Raw genomic sequence first — 17,176 nt, forward strand, 5'->3', positions numbered from 1 at the left:
TTCGTGATAAGTCCAACACAAAGTCCATAGACAAATCTTTTCAAATAGCATTGGGAACATACAATGGCGCGTAGAGACTGGCATTAAAAGATTTCCCTTAGCTGTTTGACATACATAACATCTGGCCATAATAATAGAAACTTATCTCCTCACTCTAGGCTAATAATACCTCCCCATAACAGCTTCAATAGTCTCATCTCTACCAAGATGCCTTGCTAAACCACCACCATGCAAATCCTGAATAATTCTCATGAAGGGATGTACAAGGAATACATAGTTGATTTCCTTTCATGAGAAATCCATCATGCACATAAAAATCTCCCAACGGTTGCTGAGACATGCATTGTTCCCACATGTGCTTGAAATCATCATCCTTAGCATATAAATTTTTCAAACACTCAAATCCAACAATCTCAACACTAAAAGTTTTGATTAAATCCACACACCTACTTAAAGCATCCGCCACTCGATTATGCTGTCTCGATTTATGCATAATTTTATATGGGAGTTTATCAACAAAAACATACGATCTAGCATGCATATCATTATTCCTCAACTGTCTTTGACTACTCAAATACTTAATAGCTTGGTGATCTGTGTAAAGAACAAACTTTTTAGCAATCAAATAATGTCCTCATGTTTTAAGAGCCCCCACAACTGCATAAAACTCCTTATCATATGTAGACCATTTTTTTTTGACTTCACACAACTTCTCACTAAAGAATGTATTTGGTTTCTTTTTTTGGGACAACACATAATCTATATCCACTCCACTCGCATTACATTCAACTTTAAACAATTTGTCAAAGCTTGGTAAAGCTAAGATAGGAGTGGTACATAACTTCTCTTTTATCAAGGCGAAACTTTACTCTTGTTCTTCACCCCAATGGAACTTCTCTTTCTTTAAACACCCAATAAATGGAGCCACAATACTACTAAAGTGTTTAATGAACTGTCTATAGAAAACTGATAACCTATGGAAACTCCTCATATCACTCACATTTTTTGGAGTTGGTTACTCTCTAATAGCTTTCACTTTCTCCTCATCTACCTTTATCCCTTTTTTGCTTACAACAAAACCCAAGAACAACAAACTCTCACTCATAAAAGTACACTTATTCAAATTAGCATAAAGTTTATTTTCCCTCAACACATTCAACACCTCTTTAATATGCCCAACATGCTTATCAATAGATTTACTATATATCAAAATATCATCGAAATACACCATAACAAATTTACCAATAAAAAGGCATAATACTTGATTCATTAGTCTCATGAAAGTGTTTGGTTAGTCCAGAGGGCATGACTAACCACTCAAATAATCCATCATTTGTCTTCAAAGTTGTCTTTCACTCATTTTCGGGGCGAATTTTGATTTGATGATAACCACTTCCAAGATCAATCTTGGTAAAAATCACAGCCCCATTAAGTTGATCAAGCATGTCATCGAGTCTAGGAATTGGAAACTTGTACTCAATAGTAATCTTGTTGATTGCTCTGTTGTCAAGACACATCCTCCAACTCCCATTTGTCTTTGGTGTCAATAATTCTGACACTACACATTGACTCATATTAGCTTGAATGTGCCATTTTCTTAACAATTCATTTACCTGTTTCTATAAAATCTCACTCTCCTTAAGACTTATTCTGTAGTGTGGTAGGTTAGGCAAACTAGCACTAGGAATCAAATCAATGTGGTGTTGAATATCTCTCATAAGAGGTAGCTCATTAGGCAACTCCTCAGCTCCACATAATGAAATTTCTCCAACAATCCCTGCACCTCCACTAGGATTTGATTTACCTTCAAGGGCTCACTCACACTTTCCCCCTTTACAACCAACAAGTGAACCTCTTGGGTATCCTTACACTCCCTAACAAACTCAGAATGTTTATGTGTAATGATAAGAAAATTTCTCCTCTCCATTTTAGAAGCTTTGGTTTGGTTCTTTCCACCATAGGTAACAAAGTATAATGCACACCTTCTTTCTCAAGCTGAAAAGTGTTCTTTTTACCCGAGGGCTTAGCATTCACATCAAATTTTCAAGGTCTCCAAAATAAAATATGGCAAGCATCCATATCAATAATATCACAATAAACTTCATCAAAGTATTTACCAATAGAGAAAGACACCTTATAGCACTCATCCATATATATGCCACCAACTTCTTTAATCCATCCAATTGTATAAGGGTTTGGATGTTTCTCAGGAGTTAGCTATAACTTCTCCACCACATCTCTTCCTATCATGTTTTCCAGACTTCCACTATCAATAATTAGCTCAAATATCTTCTCATTCACTGTACATCTAGTGCGGAAAAGTTTATGCTATTGAGTATTATCTTCATTCTTTTGGAATAACATTAACTTTCTCATTACACATGTATACTCTTCATGCCCATACTTTCCTTCATCATCCTCCCCACCAGGCCCACAATATACCTCATCCTCAACATCTTTCTCTACTTTATTTCTACAATATTAATCGTCTTTCTCTTTGGACAATCACTAGACTTATGCCCAACCTCATTGCACTTGAAACACTTTAAGAAAACATGCTTCAAATAAGGATTAGTGGATTTTGGAAAGTTAGAAGTAGTACCTAGAGTATTTTCTCTCATTGTAGCCTTATTGGTGTTGACTACATTAGATTGATTGGAAGATTGCACTCCTTGAATCGACTTGTCTCTATCAAAATCTACTTGTTTATTGTCATTCCCACTATACCGACCAACATTCACTCAGTCTTTAAAGCCAAGTTCCTTGTTTCTGGCGCACTCATAACCATTTGAACCCCAACACTACAAAAAATTCATAATATAGTGACGGATTTAGCGACAAAATTTTTCCGTCGCTAATTAGAGACATCTCAGTGATGGATATTCAGTCGCCAAATTTTTTAATTTTTTTAAAATTTAGGTATGAAATTAGCGACTGAATATTTCGTCACTAAATAATTTTTAATATATTTTATTAAATTTTTAAATTTAGCAATGAAATAATTCATCGCTAAATAATTAAAAAATTTAAATTAAATTAAAATTATTTAGTGACTGAATATTCCATCAATAAATAATTTTAATTTTAATTTAATTTTTTTAATTATTTAGTGACAGAATATTTTGTCGCTAAATAATTAAAAAAAAATTATTTTTATTTTTTAACGAGGTGATCTTGTCGCTAAATTTTAGATTTTTTATTTAATTTATTTTTATTTTTTAGCAACGGGAGGTACCCGTCAGTAAACAATTTAAAAAATTAAATAAAAATTAAAATTCTTTAGTATTAAACGCATATTTTATGTATTTTATTTACAAACCAAAATATGTAAATTGATATGATATTGTAAAATTTATAATAACAAATATGTATTAAACTAATTTTTAATCAAATAAAACTTAAATATTTAAGAGATCAATTAATTACAATATTTAAGTGGTACATTAGTTGAGTTAAAAATTTACAACATGTATTTTTTTAAGTATTAATTTATGAATTTAAAAGATTTAAAATTTAAAATCTTAATTTAAAATAAAATTAAAACGGCTAGCAACTAAATGTAGTATATAATTAATATGTGTAGTGTTTTCATTAAAGAGGCTCATAGCTCGGACGATCGCGCATGTGCACGCGCACACGGAGGACTAGGGATCGAAACTAAGGAGGAGGGAAGAGGAGTACGCTGGGATTATCCCAGCGCTACACATGACAGCTTAAGGGGGAGCCGCTTGGTGCGTAGAGGAGAAGCCACCTATCGCCCACAAGGCAGGTGTGTGTGCATGCATCCGCTCGGTGCATGCAATGATCATTTTAATTTTTTTTAAATAAAAGTCAGCGGTGGAAACGCCCGTTGCTGATTAGCAATGGAACTATTTTCGTCGCTAATTCTAATTTATTTTATTTTTTTTAATATTTAAAATTTTTATTGTGTATTAGCGATGGAAAACTTTCTGTTGCTAAAATAATTTTTAATTTTTAAATAATTTGTGTTTTTTATTTTTTTAATCAGCGACAAAAATTTTCGTCGTTGATTTGTGCCTTTGCTAAAATTTAGCAATGCCATTTTTAGTGACGGGAAGCTGCCCGTCGCTAAATTTTTTAGTGACGGATTTTGATGTTTAGCGATGGATATTTTCGTCGCTAAATGTCATTTTTTTTGTAGTGCAATTTTATCACGAATAGTAAACTTCAACCTATTCAAATAATGAGTTGTTTCTTGATTGTCACTTTCTGACAATTGGCTTCTCTCTCATAATCTTAAAAACTCAAAGTTATACTTATTCACACTCCTTATGCCCTATGAATATCTTTGATAGGCTTCAAACATGTATTCTTCATAGTTAAGAGGCAAAAACTTATCTCTTAACAACTGTTTCATTCATTTCTATGTCTGAACTAGATGTCAACTTTTCGTCAATCTTGTTTCTCTCAATCGCTCCCATCTAACATATGCACTCCCCTTCAATCTGTAAGTCACTAATTTGACTTGTCTTTTATCTCGGATCTCCATGTATTCCAAAAATCAATCAACCTTTAAGTGATCAAATCCAAAAACCCCTCAATATCAAGATCTCCACTAAAGGTAGGAACATCAACCTTTAGTTTATACTAATCGTTTCTCCAATGATTGTGCTATTGCGCATTCTTCCTAACTCCTCTACCACCAATGTTAGCTATTACATGACCAAGATCATCTTCATCATCGTTATCATCCATCATTGGTCTTTTAGGATTAACGGGGATTTGATTAATGGCTAGTCTTCCCGAATTAATGTCGCTGGCTTGATTTACACTATTATTCTGGTTCTGCTTATCATCAATTCGTAATAAAATACCCATTTGGTTGTTGATCTGCTTCAATTGCTATTGCATATTATGAGTTATTTTTCGTTGTTCTTTGATTGCTTTTCAAACTATTGACAACCCCTAATCACCATCATGAAGCTAGTTGCTATCTTTATCATCAAGATCAACCATCTGATTGGTTGATTAATGGCTTTAATACCACTTGATGCAGCATGTAGTGTGTGTGTGTAGAGAACTAACACACGTATGATAATCTCAAAGCAATAAGTTTCAATCACCGAAACTTAGTCTCAAGTAAAAGAAGAAAACCAAATAGGTGTTGATGAAGAATTGAATTGAAAAAAAAAAAAAAAAACTGTTTACAAACCCTAATGAATATTTATAGTGTTCGACCACCCATGGCAATATTGTAAATAAAAACTAATTAAAATCCTGATAGAATAAAACTCTAAAACATATGAAGTAGAATAGATCAGCCCTAAAAATTATGAAGTTGTCCCAATCAGTTTGGACCAGCTCTTGAAGTGATGCCCTACATCTTGTTTTTTGACCCAATTTTAGGACCAGTTGGAAACATTGATCACATCAGTAACAGAAAAGGAAAAGAATATATTTTTAGTATTTAGATAAATTTAACAGTTTTAAAATTAACAATGAAGGAAGTGGCAAGATGGTTTGCAAATATAAGGGTACCTGTTGCATTTTCTAAAACTTCAAGAGTATTTTTTGCAATGACCCTAAACCTCAAAGGTATCTAGTGTAATTTTTCCTTTTTCTAAATGCTGCAAGTTTTAAAAAAATAAAAAAATACTACCCAATCTAAATAATTTAACAAAATATTACTCTAATTTACATTTCAAATGCCATGCTAAAAGAAATTCATTAAACAAAAACACTGAAAGATGGCTTTTTGTAGCTTTCAAGGATGGTTTCCTAGAGTATTTAAGTCCAAATTCCTAGATGTTTAGAAGCAAACAAAGTCCAACAAAAATTTCTCTTATTCATAATTGTGCTACTGAAGAAGATTTAGATTAAGAGGAATAAACAGAGACCACATCAAGGAAAAATGAGATTTCCTTCAAACCCTAGAATATATAAATATATATAAATATATATATATATATATATCTAAGAAACTCTCACATGAGCACATTCAAAGAGCAACAGGGAAAGAGGAAGAACCACATATCGATGGTCAGCTTGTTAAGCATTACCATGATGTTTTTATGGTCAACTTGTAAAAAAGACAGTTATTCATTTTAACCTGTACATCAAAGCATATTTTTTCTTCTATTATGAGCTATATATCTCCATATATACATATGAAATGTCAATCCCCCATTTGTACAAAGATGTTGACAAGAGTTTGCTATAGATCTTTAACACTTGGTTGCCTTCACACACACACACACACACACACATCTATAGAAGATGTATATCCAACACAATCTTCTATATTAATAGAAATCATCTTCAAGAAAATCAAACTTTACAATAGATTTCATGTTGGATACACCCAATCTGCTCAAATAAAGATTGATGATGCACACTTCTATATATATTATAATTACTACAACATTAATGTTCTAGTCATATTAATTAATGAGCCATATTAGAATGAGGTAAAGCATTCGTGCTCGGATGAAGTTGAATCATCGCATGGAGAGTGATTATGTCTACCTTCATATGTGGTTATCACCATTCGACAATCTTCTGATAAGCGTTCCACTCGCTTCTTCACTCTACAATTACTATGCGTGCAACGGTAATAGCTCCTGCAACTTAACATAAACTATTGAGAAAACAAATGGCTTAAATAATATTAATAACATATAGATGTATATACATATTGAACTTTCATAAAAACATGTAAATACCTTCTTGTGCATACTAATAGGTTACATGCACCCGGAGGATAACGGGTCTAGATTCTTATTGATAGCAAAGCAGAATAATTGTATTGACGATGAGGATGATGAATGGGTTACAAAATCACCCGTTGATGCCACTTCCTTAAATTGGTATTTGCCAATTCCTATTAGTATGTTTAGACTAGGGAAAATTCACATCTAGGGTAAAAAGATTTAGCCTATTATTGTAGCTATTATTGTTGTGTAACCATAAAACCGACTACAAGAACTATATATAAGTTGAGTAATATTCATGTGATAGTTGATCTCACAAGTTTTACCACGGTTTGGCTATTCAACGTAACTCTTCTCTTTTATTCGAGTGTGAGACCATAGAGATACTTTGAGTACTAAAAGTATTGAGAGAATTCCTCAAATTAGAGGGGGATTGATACATGTGCAGCCTAGGCAAAAGCATTATAGAAACCAAATCCTACGAGGATGCAACCATAGGATTGAACGCAATAAAAGGAAGAATAATGTTCTCAAAGCATAGCCAAAAAAATAATTAACCGGATACTATCAAATGACTTCCTTAGCAATTAACCCCAGATACTATTAATGGAATTTGTAACAAAATCTTAATGCTATTTCACACTAATAGTTCTAAGGTTAATTAGGGGTGAGCATTACTCAGTCAAAACTGAATTTTGAAAAATGGACAAATTTTGGTTAATTTGGTTTGAGTTTTCTGGTTAATTCAGTTTGATCAGTTTTAAAGTTTTAAAATTTTGGTTTTCAGTTTTGAATATTACAATTTGGTTTTTAATGGAATAGGCCAATTAACCAAATTTATATGACTTTTACAAAAATATTCCTACCTTGTTGTATTATAACTCTTTTACAGCTCACCTCTAAACTTTGAAGAAGGTTGTTGAATATGTGTGTCTAGAGTACTTCATTTAGTGGTTAAATATGGCTATATACCCTTTAATTGGGAAAAAATTGATTTCCCAGTTGAATTTGGTTAATTTGGCACACATATATTCAAAAACATGCATGTCTTATTGGGTATGAGGATTTTGTTGTTTTAAGTGTGAAAAATTAGCTCTATATATGCTTTTCTTGTACTTTTGATAAAGTGCATCTTGTTGTTGAATGCTTATCCTCAAACCATTTATTTATTAATAAAAAAATTGAATTTATATAAAAAAAGACTAAATATTCAATCATCAGCCTTTTGGCCTTTCAATGAGGAAAATAAATAAATAAAAGAAAAAAAAAACAGATTATCAACAGGAATAACTTGATTGAGTTTACAGGAATACAAGGGGATTGTGATTCATATATTCTGATTGTATACTGCTGGAAAAGTTGTTGAAACACTGGCAAGAGGGAGATATATATATATATATATATGGCAACTTCTCGAATTTGAAGACATAAAAAACTAATAGTTCTACAACAATTCTTTCTTCAATAGGCAGTGAAAAAAATGTTGAAAGTTTTAGCGGATTTGTCAAAATATTCTTACATTTTGAAATATGAGATTCGAAGTAACTAAGAACATGTCTTCATATTTGTTTCGAAAAGTGAAAAGAATACTTGGGTTAAATGAGTTTTTTTGTCCACTTTTTGAATCAAATATTGTTTTTCATCAGGAAGTTATGTTATCGAGAGACGGAATATCAATTTCACCCCTCGACAAAGAAACTAAAACCCAAAAATAACCTTTTATCTTCTTATTTATTTATGAATCTTAGAAATTAACATTATAAAACTATAGAGTTGCTTATTAACCTAGCTAGCTAGCTGTTAAGTATATTAATAAGCAAATAAACTAACATAATGCAAGTACAAGCTAGCAGACATTAGTCCACAGAAGGATTCAGAAACAAAAAAGATTATAGGTGTCTTCACTTTCACCATTAATCTGCAAAGAATATTTAAACATGCAGATTAATTGAGAGCCTAATCTAATTAAAGGTTTCAATTCACTATTAATCTTTTAACCGATAGGCACAAAACTAAACCAGGATTCAGACTGCATGCATGCATATATATTATATATATACACACATTAATCAGACAATCAGAAGCCAGAGTTATCCGAATCAATATTTAAATATGCATATTTGTGTTTTTTTATTAATTTTTTCTCTTGGGAATGACAAAAGGGTGCTAGCTGTAGGCTGAAAAGGAGGGTTCCTCTCGTTATTGTCTTCTAGTTATCGTAAGACTGTCAAGTAATAATTATCAATCATGTCTAAAATGTACTTGCGCTTTCTTTTGTTTTTTTTTTTTCTCTAAATGAACAACTAGTTCTGTACTTCTTGTTGTCACGTGTTATCAAATTAAGGGAATCGCATATCTAGAAAAAAATGTAACGTAGAATAAAATTATTACTATGATATCTAATCGAACCCATGAAAATCATGCCAAAATTTTGAATGAATTGACCCAAAAACCAAAAATTAGTATAGACTGGGATAAAATGTAAGACATAAAGAGTATTCTGTATACCAATAATGAATAAAACAAATATTAATTTTCTTTTGTATGTATATTAATGCGGTAATAGAAAAGAACATTGCTACCTTGGATGAAGGCTATTTTTGACAACTTTCTGGCCATATTTCCTCCATTTGTAACCATCGTCAAGCACATCCACATCACTTCTTGTTTGGAAACAAAACCTTGGCTCCCTAAGCTTTCTCCTTACTTTTACCTTGCTCTTCTCTGAGGATGAGCTCCTCCACCTGTCAACTCAACTTCTAAATATTCATGTACGTTCATTCTCTGTTAAAATTTTCATGTTAAAAATGGACAAAGAAAATAAAACCAGTTATGGGATTCTTTTTTTTTGCTGTTGCTAATACCCATTTTATTATATGGAACTCAAGGATACATCAGAAACGAAATTAAGCAATGAATAGAATTTTAAGCAAAATCCCTTGATAAAGTGAACTTTTGTTGAGTGACTTGGGAGAAGTAAGCTAATACAAACGAAGGAGCCCAGTTACAGGAATTTGAAGATGTATATATAAATCCCATAATATAGTTCAAATACCCATTCTTTCCTACTCGACAATCCACATGTATGTACAGTGTGTGTGTGTGTAGCTAGAGAGAGAGAAAGAGAGGACTGACAAGCTGTGCAGACAGCATATTGTAACCAAATTTCAGAATCTCTTTGATATGGAATTAGATTTCTTGAAGATTCTGACTAAGATAACCCAAGGAGCTTCACAAACTTGGTTCTTGGATGGTTCCACACGTATTTGGTGAATTTTATTCAATACAAAAAAAACAATTATTGCAAGTTCTTATCGATAAGGGAAAAAAAACCAAGGTGTATCTTAGTCTCTCTTACGCTGATATCTTGTAACAAATCTAACCCAACTTCATTGGAGATCTAGCCTATATACTAATGTCAAAGCATAAATGATCTCGTCTAGGGCATCAAAAGTACACGTACGGGAGGGACGAGAGAGAGAGAGAGAGAAGGGGTTGAAGAGAAACATATATATATATATATATGGTAGTTATATACCATGAATTGTTACTATCGGTGGCATTAACAGTGCAATTCTCGTGATTAACGGCCTTGGGATCCGATTGCCCCACCTGAGATCAGATCAAAAACACATATAAATCAGAGAGATTAACAAGCAAGTCCAAACTCAATGGCAAGAGAGAACTTGCAGAATAATTGGAAAAAAAAATTCCATCGATCTATACATGCTGTTCATGTTTCTGATTAATTTCTAAGAGCAAACCAACACGCAACAAATAATTAATGCATATTAGGATTGCTTTTCAAAGAAATCTAATGAACGACCTGGTCGTTGTTCCAAGAGGGTCTGCTCCCAAGTCCACCGTGGTCAAATCCTACGACGGATGTATTATTGTTGTCATGGTGGTGGTGGTGGTTGGAGGTGGCGGCGGCGGCGCCGTTGAGAGGCTGAGAATTAGGGGCCAAGAAGCTCATGACCTGTGAGTGGTCTTCGAACTGGACGAAACCCAGTTCTTGGATGGCATGGGGAGCAGCTGCTGAGAATGAAACCTGGAGATCATAATTGGGTAATATTCCTGCTGAACGCTCTCCTTCCATTGATGATGATTTTCTCTTCTAACTTCAAACTTCTTTTGATGGATGCTTGGAACTTTGGTGGTGTTGGTGGTGTTGGTGTTTGATCTTCTTGTGCGTGTGAGTGGTGCGGTCAAGCTGTTGTGCTTTTAGACATATTGGTGCGAAATGGAATGTTTCTGGGAAACTATTCCTCTCTCAACCCCTTATTCCTAGGGTTATTCCCAGTCTGCACTGCACACTCAAACGTGCACAGTTCAAATCTCTCTCTCTCTCTCCACGTAGTGCCTAGAACAGGTTAATGGAGGACCAAAAAAAAAGAAAAAATGACAGTTTGAAAGCTCCCTCTAGATTACAAACAGAAGAAAAAAAATTTAAAGGGAATTGCTATAAATTAAGGGAAATTGTAGCATAGTGGGTAGTGATAATCTTGATAAATTTTGAGGTACTAAATTTAAACTAAATAATGTGAAATGCTTCGGGACAGATAGAATCGGATGATTAAGTCAAAACTTTATGGGATTATTCATTTTAATTATTTTTTCACTAAATTTCTCTTATTGAAAAAATATATTAATATTAATTAAAGTGCATTCCTAAGGTAATTTAATTAATTATCTGGCTTAATTTTGAAGGGGAGTACAATTATTCAGGGGCCTTTTGCCATATAAGAAGCTCTCTCTCTCTCTCTCTCTCTCTCTATATATATATATATATATTGTGCGTGTGGGTACATCTTGGAGCATACAAGAACACAAAAAATAAAAGACAGAAAAGCTTTTATTGCAAGTTTTTGAGTGACCGGTAGGTTTGAATTTAGTGAGGCAAAGAAAAAAATTATATTCTTCCTCAAATTTTGGTGGAAACAAAGAACACTAATGAAAATGATATAAAATTGAGTTGGGAATATTGAGAAGATTAAAAATTAAAAATTTCTTCATCCCTCCCTGTTCATATTGAATGACAAGGGAATGACATAGTTCTCAACTTAGTTTAAATTTAAAGAATAATTGTAAACAAGTAACCTCAAGTCGTCACGTCTTTAAACAATTCAAAGTTCGTATTTTTAAGTTGTCACGTCTTTAAACAATTCAAAGTTCATATTTTTATTTGACTATATCTCTTTTTTAAATAATTAAGAATTAATGCTATCTTTACTAATCTCACGTCATATCCAAAAAGTTTGAGATAATCAATTTTTTTTTATTCTTATTTAGTATGAATTTTTTTTTCATACTTCATACTCATTAAATCTAGAGATCTCCAACATGATAATTTTGAATATCTGGATTTCTTTACCTATATACTTATATATTACAATTATTTGAATATCGTAAGGTAAGCTATTTTGGGAGAATAAGTAAATTATTGACGTATCATTTGACGAATAAATTTAGAAATTTTAAGGGTATCTTAATTAATCAAATTTGACTTTTTTTATAAAAAAAGAAAAGAAATTCTGGGATATCTTCTTGGATTTGATGCAGAATTAGAGAATTTTGTCACAATCACATGTAGAAACTTTACTTTCAATTTTATTTGTTTTTATAGTGTTTGTTTCTAGACACCTTTTGGCAATTCAGGTGCTTAGTTAATTAAATTCCCTTGATCAAAGGTGTTTTCTGTTGTCGGTTAATCCATTATCTTTGGGTTATATCACTTTGTCAACATGATGTTATTCTTGTCATTTTCAAAGGGACAGATGATGAACATTCTCTCTTATATTTATTTATTTTGTATTTTAGTGATGATCAAACATATGTTTGATGTTAATTTCTTCTCTCAATAATCCATACTTTAGATAATCATAATGTTTGGAGATTAATATAAAGCCAGATACGGTCAATTACTTTTTCACAAAGAAAGGGATTTCATTATCTATTATTGTGAATTAAAAAGATATTTTAGAGTCCTAAAGGGTGGGCAGTTTAGTTAATTAATCTAAGAAATCAGTTGAATAATCGCATCCAGTGATGTATAAGTTAAAAATATTAGGTCAATACAGTATGAGTGTCATATATAGACCAAATTAAGCAACAGCAAAGCAGATTTTTCTGCACATAGAAGTGAAGGGAAGGATGAAAAATAGCAATAGAAGCAACAACACAGAGCAGAAGAGAAAGTACTACTCCAACTAAACCCACAAACCACACCTACTACTAAACTTTATCAGATATGTGTCCAATTATATGCTGCTTGTTTTGCACATAACAATGAATAATTATCATCATCACTCATTTGATTACTGCAGTTCTGTGAAGCTTCTGCTAATTAATAAAGTTGCTTCATTGCACTGATGCAATAATTTAACAATGAGTAGCTAAAGGATTAATATTGAAGCCCGATCATGATCCTTGGATGGCTGAAAGCTTAAGGATTAATTAATATGAACACATAGAGATCAGCTGTTAATTCCTCTTTAATTTAATTAATTTCTTCTTACAATTAAACCTAGCCTATATATATATATACAGATATATATAGAGAGAGGGGGGTGGGGAGGGGGAGAGAGAAGGTCCAGGGAGCAATAAGTGGTGGGTGTGGGGTCTGAAAACTTGCATCCATGTCAAAACGTTGATGGGGATTGAAAGAGAGAAATTATAAGGCATTGCTCTCAAATCCTGCCAAATCTCATCCCAATAGATGCATTTGTCTACTCACACCACCCTTTCTCAGTTTCACTGCAAAAGAAGAAGAAAAAACACTATATATCATCATCATAACTCCTACATTTTATTTTTCTTACTCTCTTTCTCTCTCTCTCTCGGGCTACATAGCCTTCCACTCACTCTTCCCCTGTTGCCCCATCCACAGTTTTGTTTCTTCCCTAGTTGACAAGACCCCCCCCCTTTCTCTCTCTATATGTATGTATATACACAAGCATCACTGCTTGACAGAAGAATAAACTCCACAAGGCCTCCAACTATAAACATGCCTAGCTATCTCAAAATCAAAACCTTCTCATTCATATATATGTATATGTTTATGTATGTATCACAAAAGAAAATCTCTCTCTCTCTCCAAGAGCATCTACGAACTGAGTGGATGTTGCATGCATGCAGAGATTTGAAGCAAGGCATATGCTACGGCGACTGTTGATAAACTAGCTAGAAGCCATTGATGGTCTGACATGGGTATCTTGGATAAACTTAATTTATTATATTATATATATGATAAAAGAATAGGTTAAAACCTTGATGCTCTAATATTGTAAATATGCCATTGTATTAGAGTGGCCTGATAATTCCATTGTGAATCAAACTCAGATTTATCTTCTCTATGAAAAATTATGAATCCGAGGGACAAGTCCCCAGAGTGGGTTGATACATTGCCTGCGTCAAGTTATATTATCTTATCTAACGAGAGGGTAGGGTGGTTGCATGGGGTAGGGCAACGGGGTGTGGGGCCCGCATCAAGCAACATCAGAGAGGCATGGGTCCCACCCCTACATGCCCATGTCACATGGGCAAAATATCAGCCCCTGTTTTATATATATATATATATGTGAATAATATAAATACTACAAAGATAATATGAATAATGCAACGCCATTAATTGATTATGATCATCTACTGTAGGTTTCACTGTTACACATCAATACTTTGTTCCCACTTTCATTGAAGCAAATGTTATGTAGTTTTTACTCATATTTTTATTTTAGGTAATATTTGTTAATTAAGATATGAGATAAAAAAAATCAGATATAAATTATTTTTTTAACGCGTTTGTTAAACTTATCTGATTTTTTCTGAAAAAATTCTTACGTAACTTCTTATCTTATTTTTTATAGATAAATTTATCTGATATTTTACAGATAATCCTAAATTACTCATATGCCACTTATAGGATAATTAATGTTATTTAATATATTTTTAAAATTTAAATTTATTAAATCTTATTTATTTAAATCTTATAATTAATGTCATTTAATATATTTTTAAATTTCTATTTGTTTTGGTAATTTTTAAAATTTAAATAAAATTATTACTTTCACCGATTTTTAAAATTTAAATTTCTCCCACTCTATATATATTTTATTATCTAATACAAATTCTTTTCACCGATTTTTTAAATTGTTTTATTTAATTTTATATTTTATTATCTATTATGAAAATATGTTTTAGCAATTTTTAACTATGTATGTAGAATTATTGTGATTTCACCAATAATTATTTCTACTTGAGTATTTTTAGAATCTATTTTTGAACATGAATTTAGAAAATAAAATACTATTTTTTATTTTTATTTTTAACAATTCACATTAATCATAAAAAACTATTTTAATCATAAATTTATTGTTGATGTTAACGTATAGTTCTGAATGAATTTAGTAATAGGGAGATTTTGGTAAAAAAAAAATTCTTATCTTAATACTTATCATATACATTTAACAAACATATGGAAAAAAAAAGTACAATTCTCAATAGATTTTAAAAAAATTAACAAATAATTTGATATAAATCTTAGAATGCTTCTCAACCTTATCTTTATTATTTTATATCTTAATTTGAAAAATATTTCAATCTTATCTTAATATTTTATTATTTTATTCATTTTAATAAATACTTATCTTAAAAAACACAAAAATATTACTCCACATGGCTGATGAAATTTGTGAGCAATCGCGTGCCTACCACCTTCTCTTTTTAGTTTGACAATGGATCCAGATTCAATAGTTAATAATTGGGTCGATCCAGATATGTTTATAATTGAACCAGATGTCTTGAATTTGGACCTTAATGGATCTCGACCAGATCCATGAGATCCAGTTTTAGCTTTACTTTGTATTTTTATATATACACACACCCACACATACATGGATGCGAAAATACCTATATATAATGCACGCGTATATACATAATTGCATGTACATACACATATATATCAATAAGGTTTAATACATATATGGCACTTTTTCAATAATTAAAAAATATAACATTTGATTATGAATGTGTAAAATATCAAAATTTCATATCTTAATTATTAAAAATTATTACTTTAAATTCTTATTTGACTGAGAGTAAACGAATTCATTATTTACACTATATAAGATGTACACGTAAAACAAGAAAGTATCAAGTCATAAAAAAAATCACGTAAGTGAAATTATCAAATTAAAATTTACCTTTATAGGAAAAAGATCAAATTATCCATAACTTAAAAAAATTCTAAATCCCAAATAAACAAAAATTACAAATGAATTAAATAAATCATCAACTTATTGAAATATTGTCAACCGTGTCACTCACAGAAATGGGTACATTTTGTTACAACTCTCTAGTAGAACTCACCCTCAAGAGCTAGCTATTAAGGGAAGGGTGCCCAAGAGATTATAAACCCACACCAGAAGTTTGAACTTCCAATGCGGAACAAATCACATACCTTGTAATGGACCATAACATGCCACCACGTTTCACAACTCAGCGCCCATGACGGCAGGCTGTGCACTAGTCTTTGCTAGTCTCAGGCGAACACTGCAATGCCGATGTCACCTCCGTCGCCGCTTGTTTGCATTGGGAACCATGGGGCTGACTCTGATACCATTGTTACAACTCTCGGGTAGAACTCATCTATGTTATGGTCCACTACAAGGTATGAGATTTGTCCCATATTGGAAGTTTAGGCTCCTGGTGTGGGGTTTATAATCTTTTGGGCATCATCCTTTTAACAACTAGATTTTAAGGGTGAATTCTACTTGAGAGTTGTAACAGTGGTATCAAAGCTGGCCTCATGGCTCCTAGTGCAAGAGAGCGGCGACGGAGGTGACGCCGAATTGTAGTGTTTGCCCGGGACTAATAGTGGCTAATGCATGGCTTGTCGTCGTGGGTGTCGGGCTGCGGAGCGTGGTGGTATGTTATGATTCACTATAGGGTATGGGACTTGTCCCACATTGGAAGTTCAGACTCCTGGTGTGTGGTTTATAACCTCTTGGGCACCCTCCCCTTAACAGTTACCTTTTGAGAGTGAGTTCTACTCGAGGGGTTGAGTTCTACTCGAGAATTGTAACGCATTCATACATGTGTTAACCTTTTATTAGGGTGAATACTTAAAACAACAAATTTTTAATAATTGATATATAAAATTTTAATATTTTACATATTAAAGACTAAATGCTCCAAAGTAACCTAAATCACTTTGGATTCAATTTTTTTTTTTTTTTTTTGATAACTAAGGTTTCGATTTTCGCCCAACTAATTTTAGAGACGAGCAGTCTTTCCTCTCGATTCGCCTGTCGGGTAAATTCGGATGTGGTCACAGCCTATATACATATAACGTAGAACATTGAGTTCACATATCCGCGTAGGACAAATATCTCCATAAGAATTTAATCCCTAATACTCCTTATAAGACTCCACATGCTTTTACCACTGAGCCATGCTTCTCCATAAGAATTTAATCCCTAATACTCCTTATAAAACTTCACATGCTT

At 32.4% G+C, this 17,176-nt stretch overlaps 1 protein-coding gene across 2 annotated transcripts; it reads right to left on the reverse strand.

Annotated features, from left to right (window-relative positions):
* Positions 1 to 6,224: 6,224 nt before the first annotated feature.
* Positions 6,225 to 11,019, reverse strand: LOC127814119 (probable WRKY transcription factor 12). 2 transcript variants are annotated; one of them, XM_052355383.1, is made up of 4 exons: positions 10,498 to 11,019; positions 10,210 to 10,283; positions 9,254 to 9,415; positions 6,225 to 6,587 (listed from the first exon to the last, which is right to left on the reverse strand). In XM_052355383.1, exons 1-4 carry the CDS (start codon positions 10,768 to 10,770, stop codon positions 6,419 to 6,421), a joined length of 678 nt encoding a protein of 225 aa, XP_052211343.1. In that variant the 5' UTR covers positions 10,771 to 11,019; the 3' UTR covers positions 6,225 to 6,418. The 2 variants fall into 2 exon arrangements, with proteins under 2 accessions (XP_052211343.1, XP_052211344.1); XM_052355384.1 differs by having other exon boundaries at positions 6,231 to 6,581.
* Positions 11,020 to 17,176: the final 6,157 nt, after the last annotated feature.

This window comes from Diospyros lotus, chromosome 12, assembly GCF_014633365.1.
Source record: "Diospyros lotus cultivar Yz01 chromosome 12, ASM1463336v1, whole genome shotgun sequence".
Taxonomy (NCBI): Eukaryota; Viridiplantae; Streptophyta; class Magnoliopsida; order Ericales; family Ebenaceae; genus Diospyros; species Diospyros lotus.

What these genes read in the sequence shown, in the direction of transcription:
- LOC127814119 (XM_052355383.1), bottom strand. Translation starts at nt 10,770, where the DNA reads ATGGAAGGAGAGCGTTCAGCAGGAATATTACCCAATTATGATCTCCAG. An exon ending in CCTCTTGGAACAACGACCAG is followed by an intron (nt 10,284 to 10,497) that starts GTCGTTCATTAG and finishes ATCTGATCTCAG; the next exon opens with GTGGGGCAATCGGATCCCAA. An exon ending in ACCGATAGTAACAATTCATG is followed by an intron (nt 9,416 to 10,209) that starts GTATATAACTAC and finishes TTGAGTTGACAG; the next exon opens with GTGGAGGAGCTCATCCTCAG.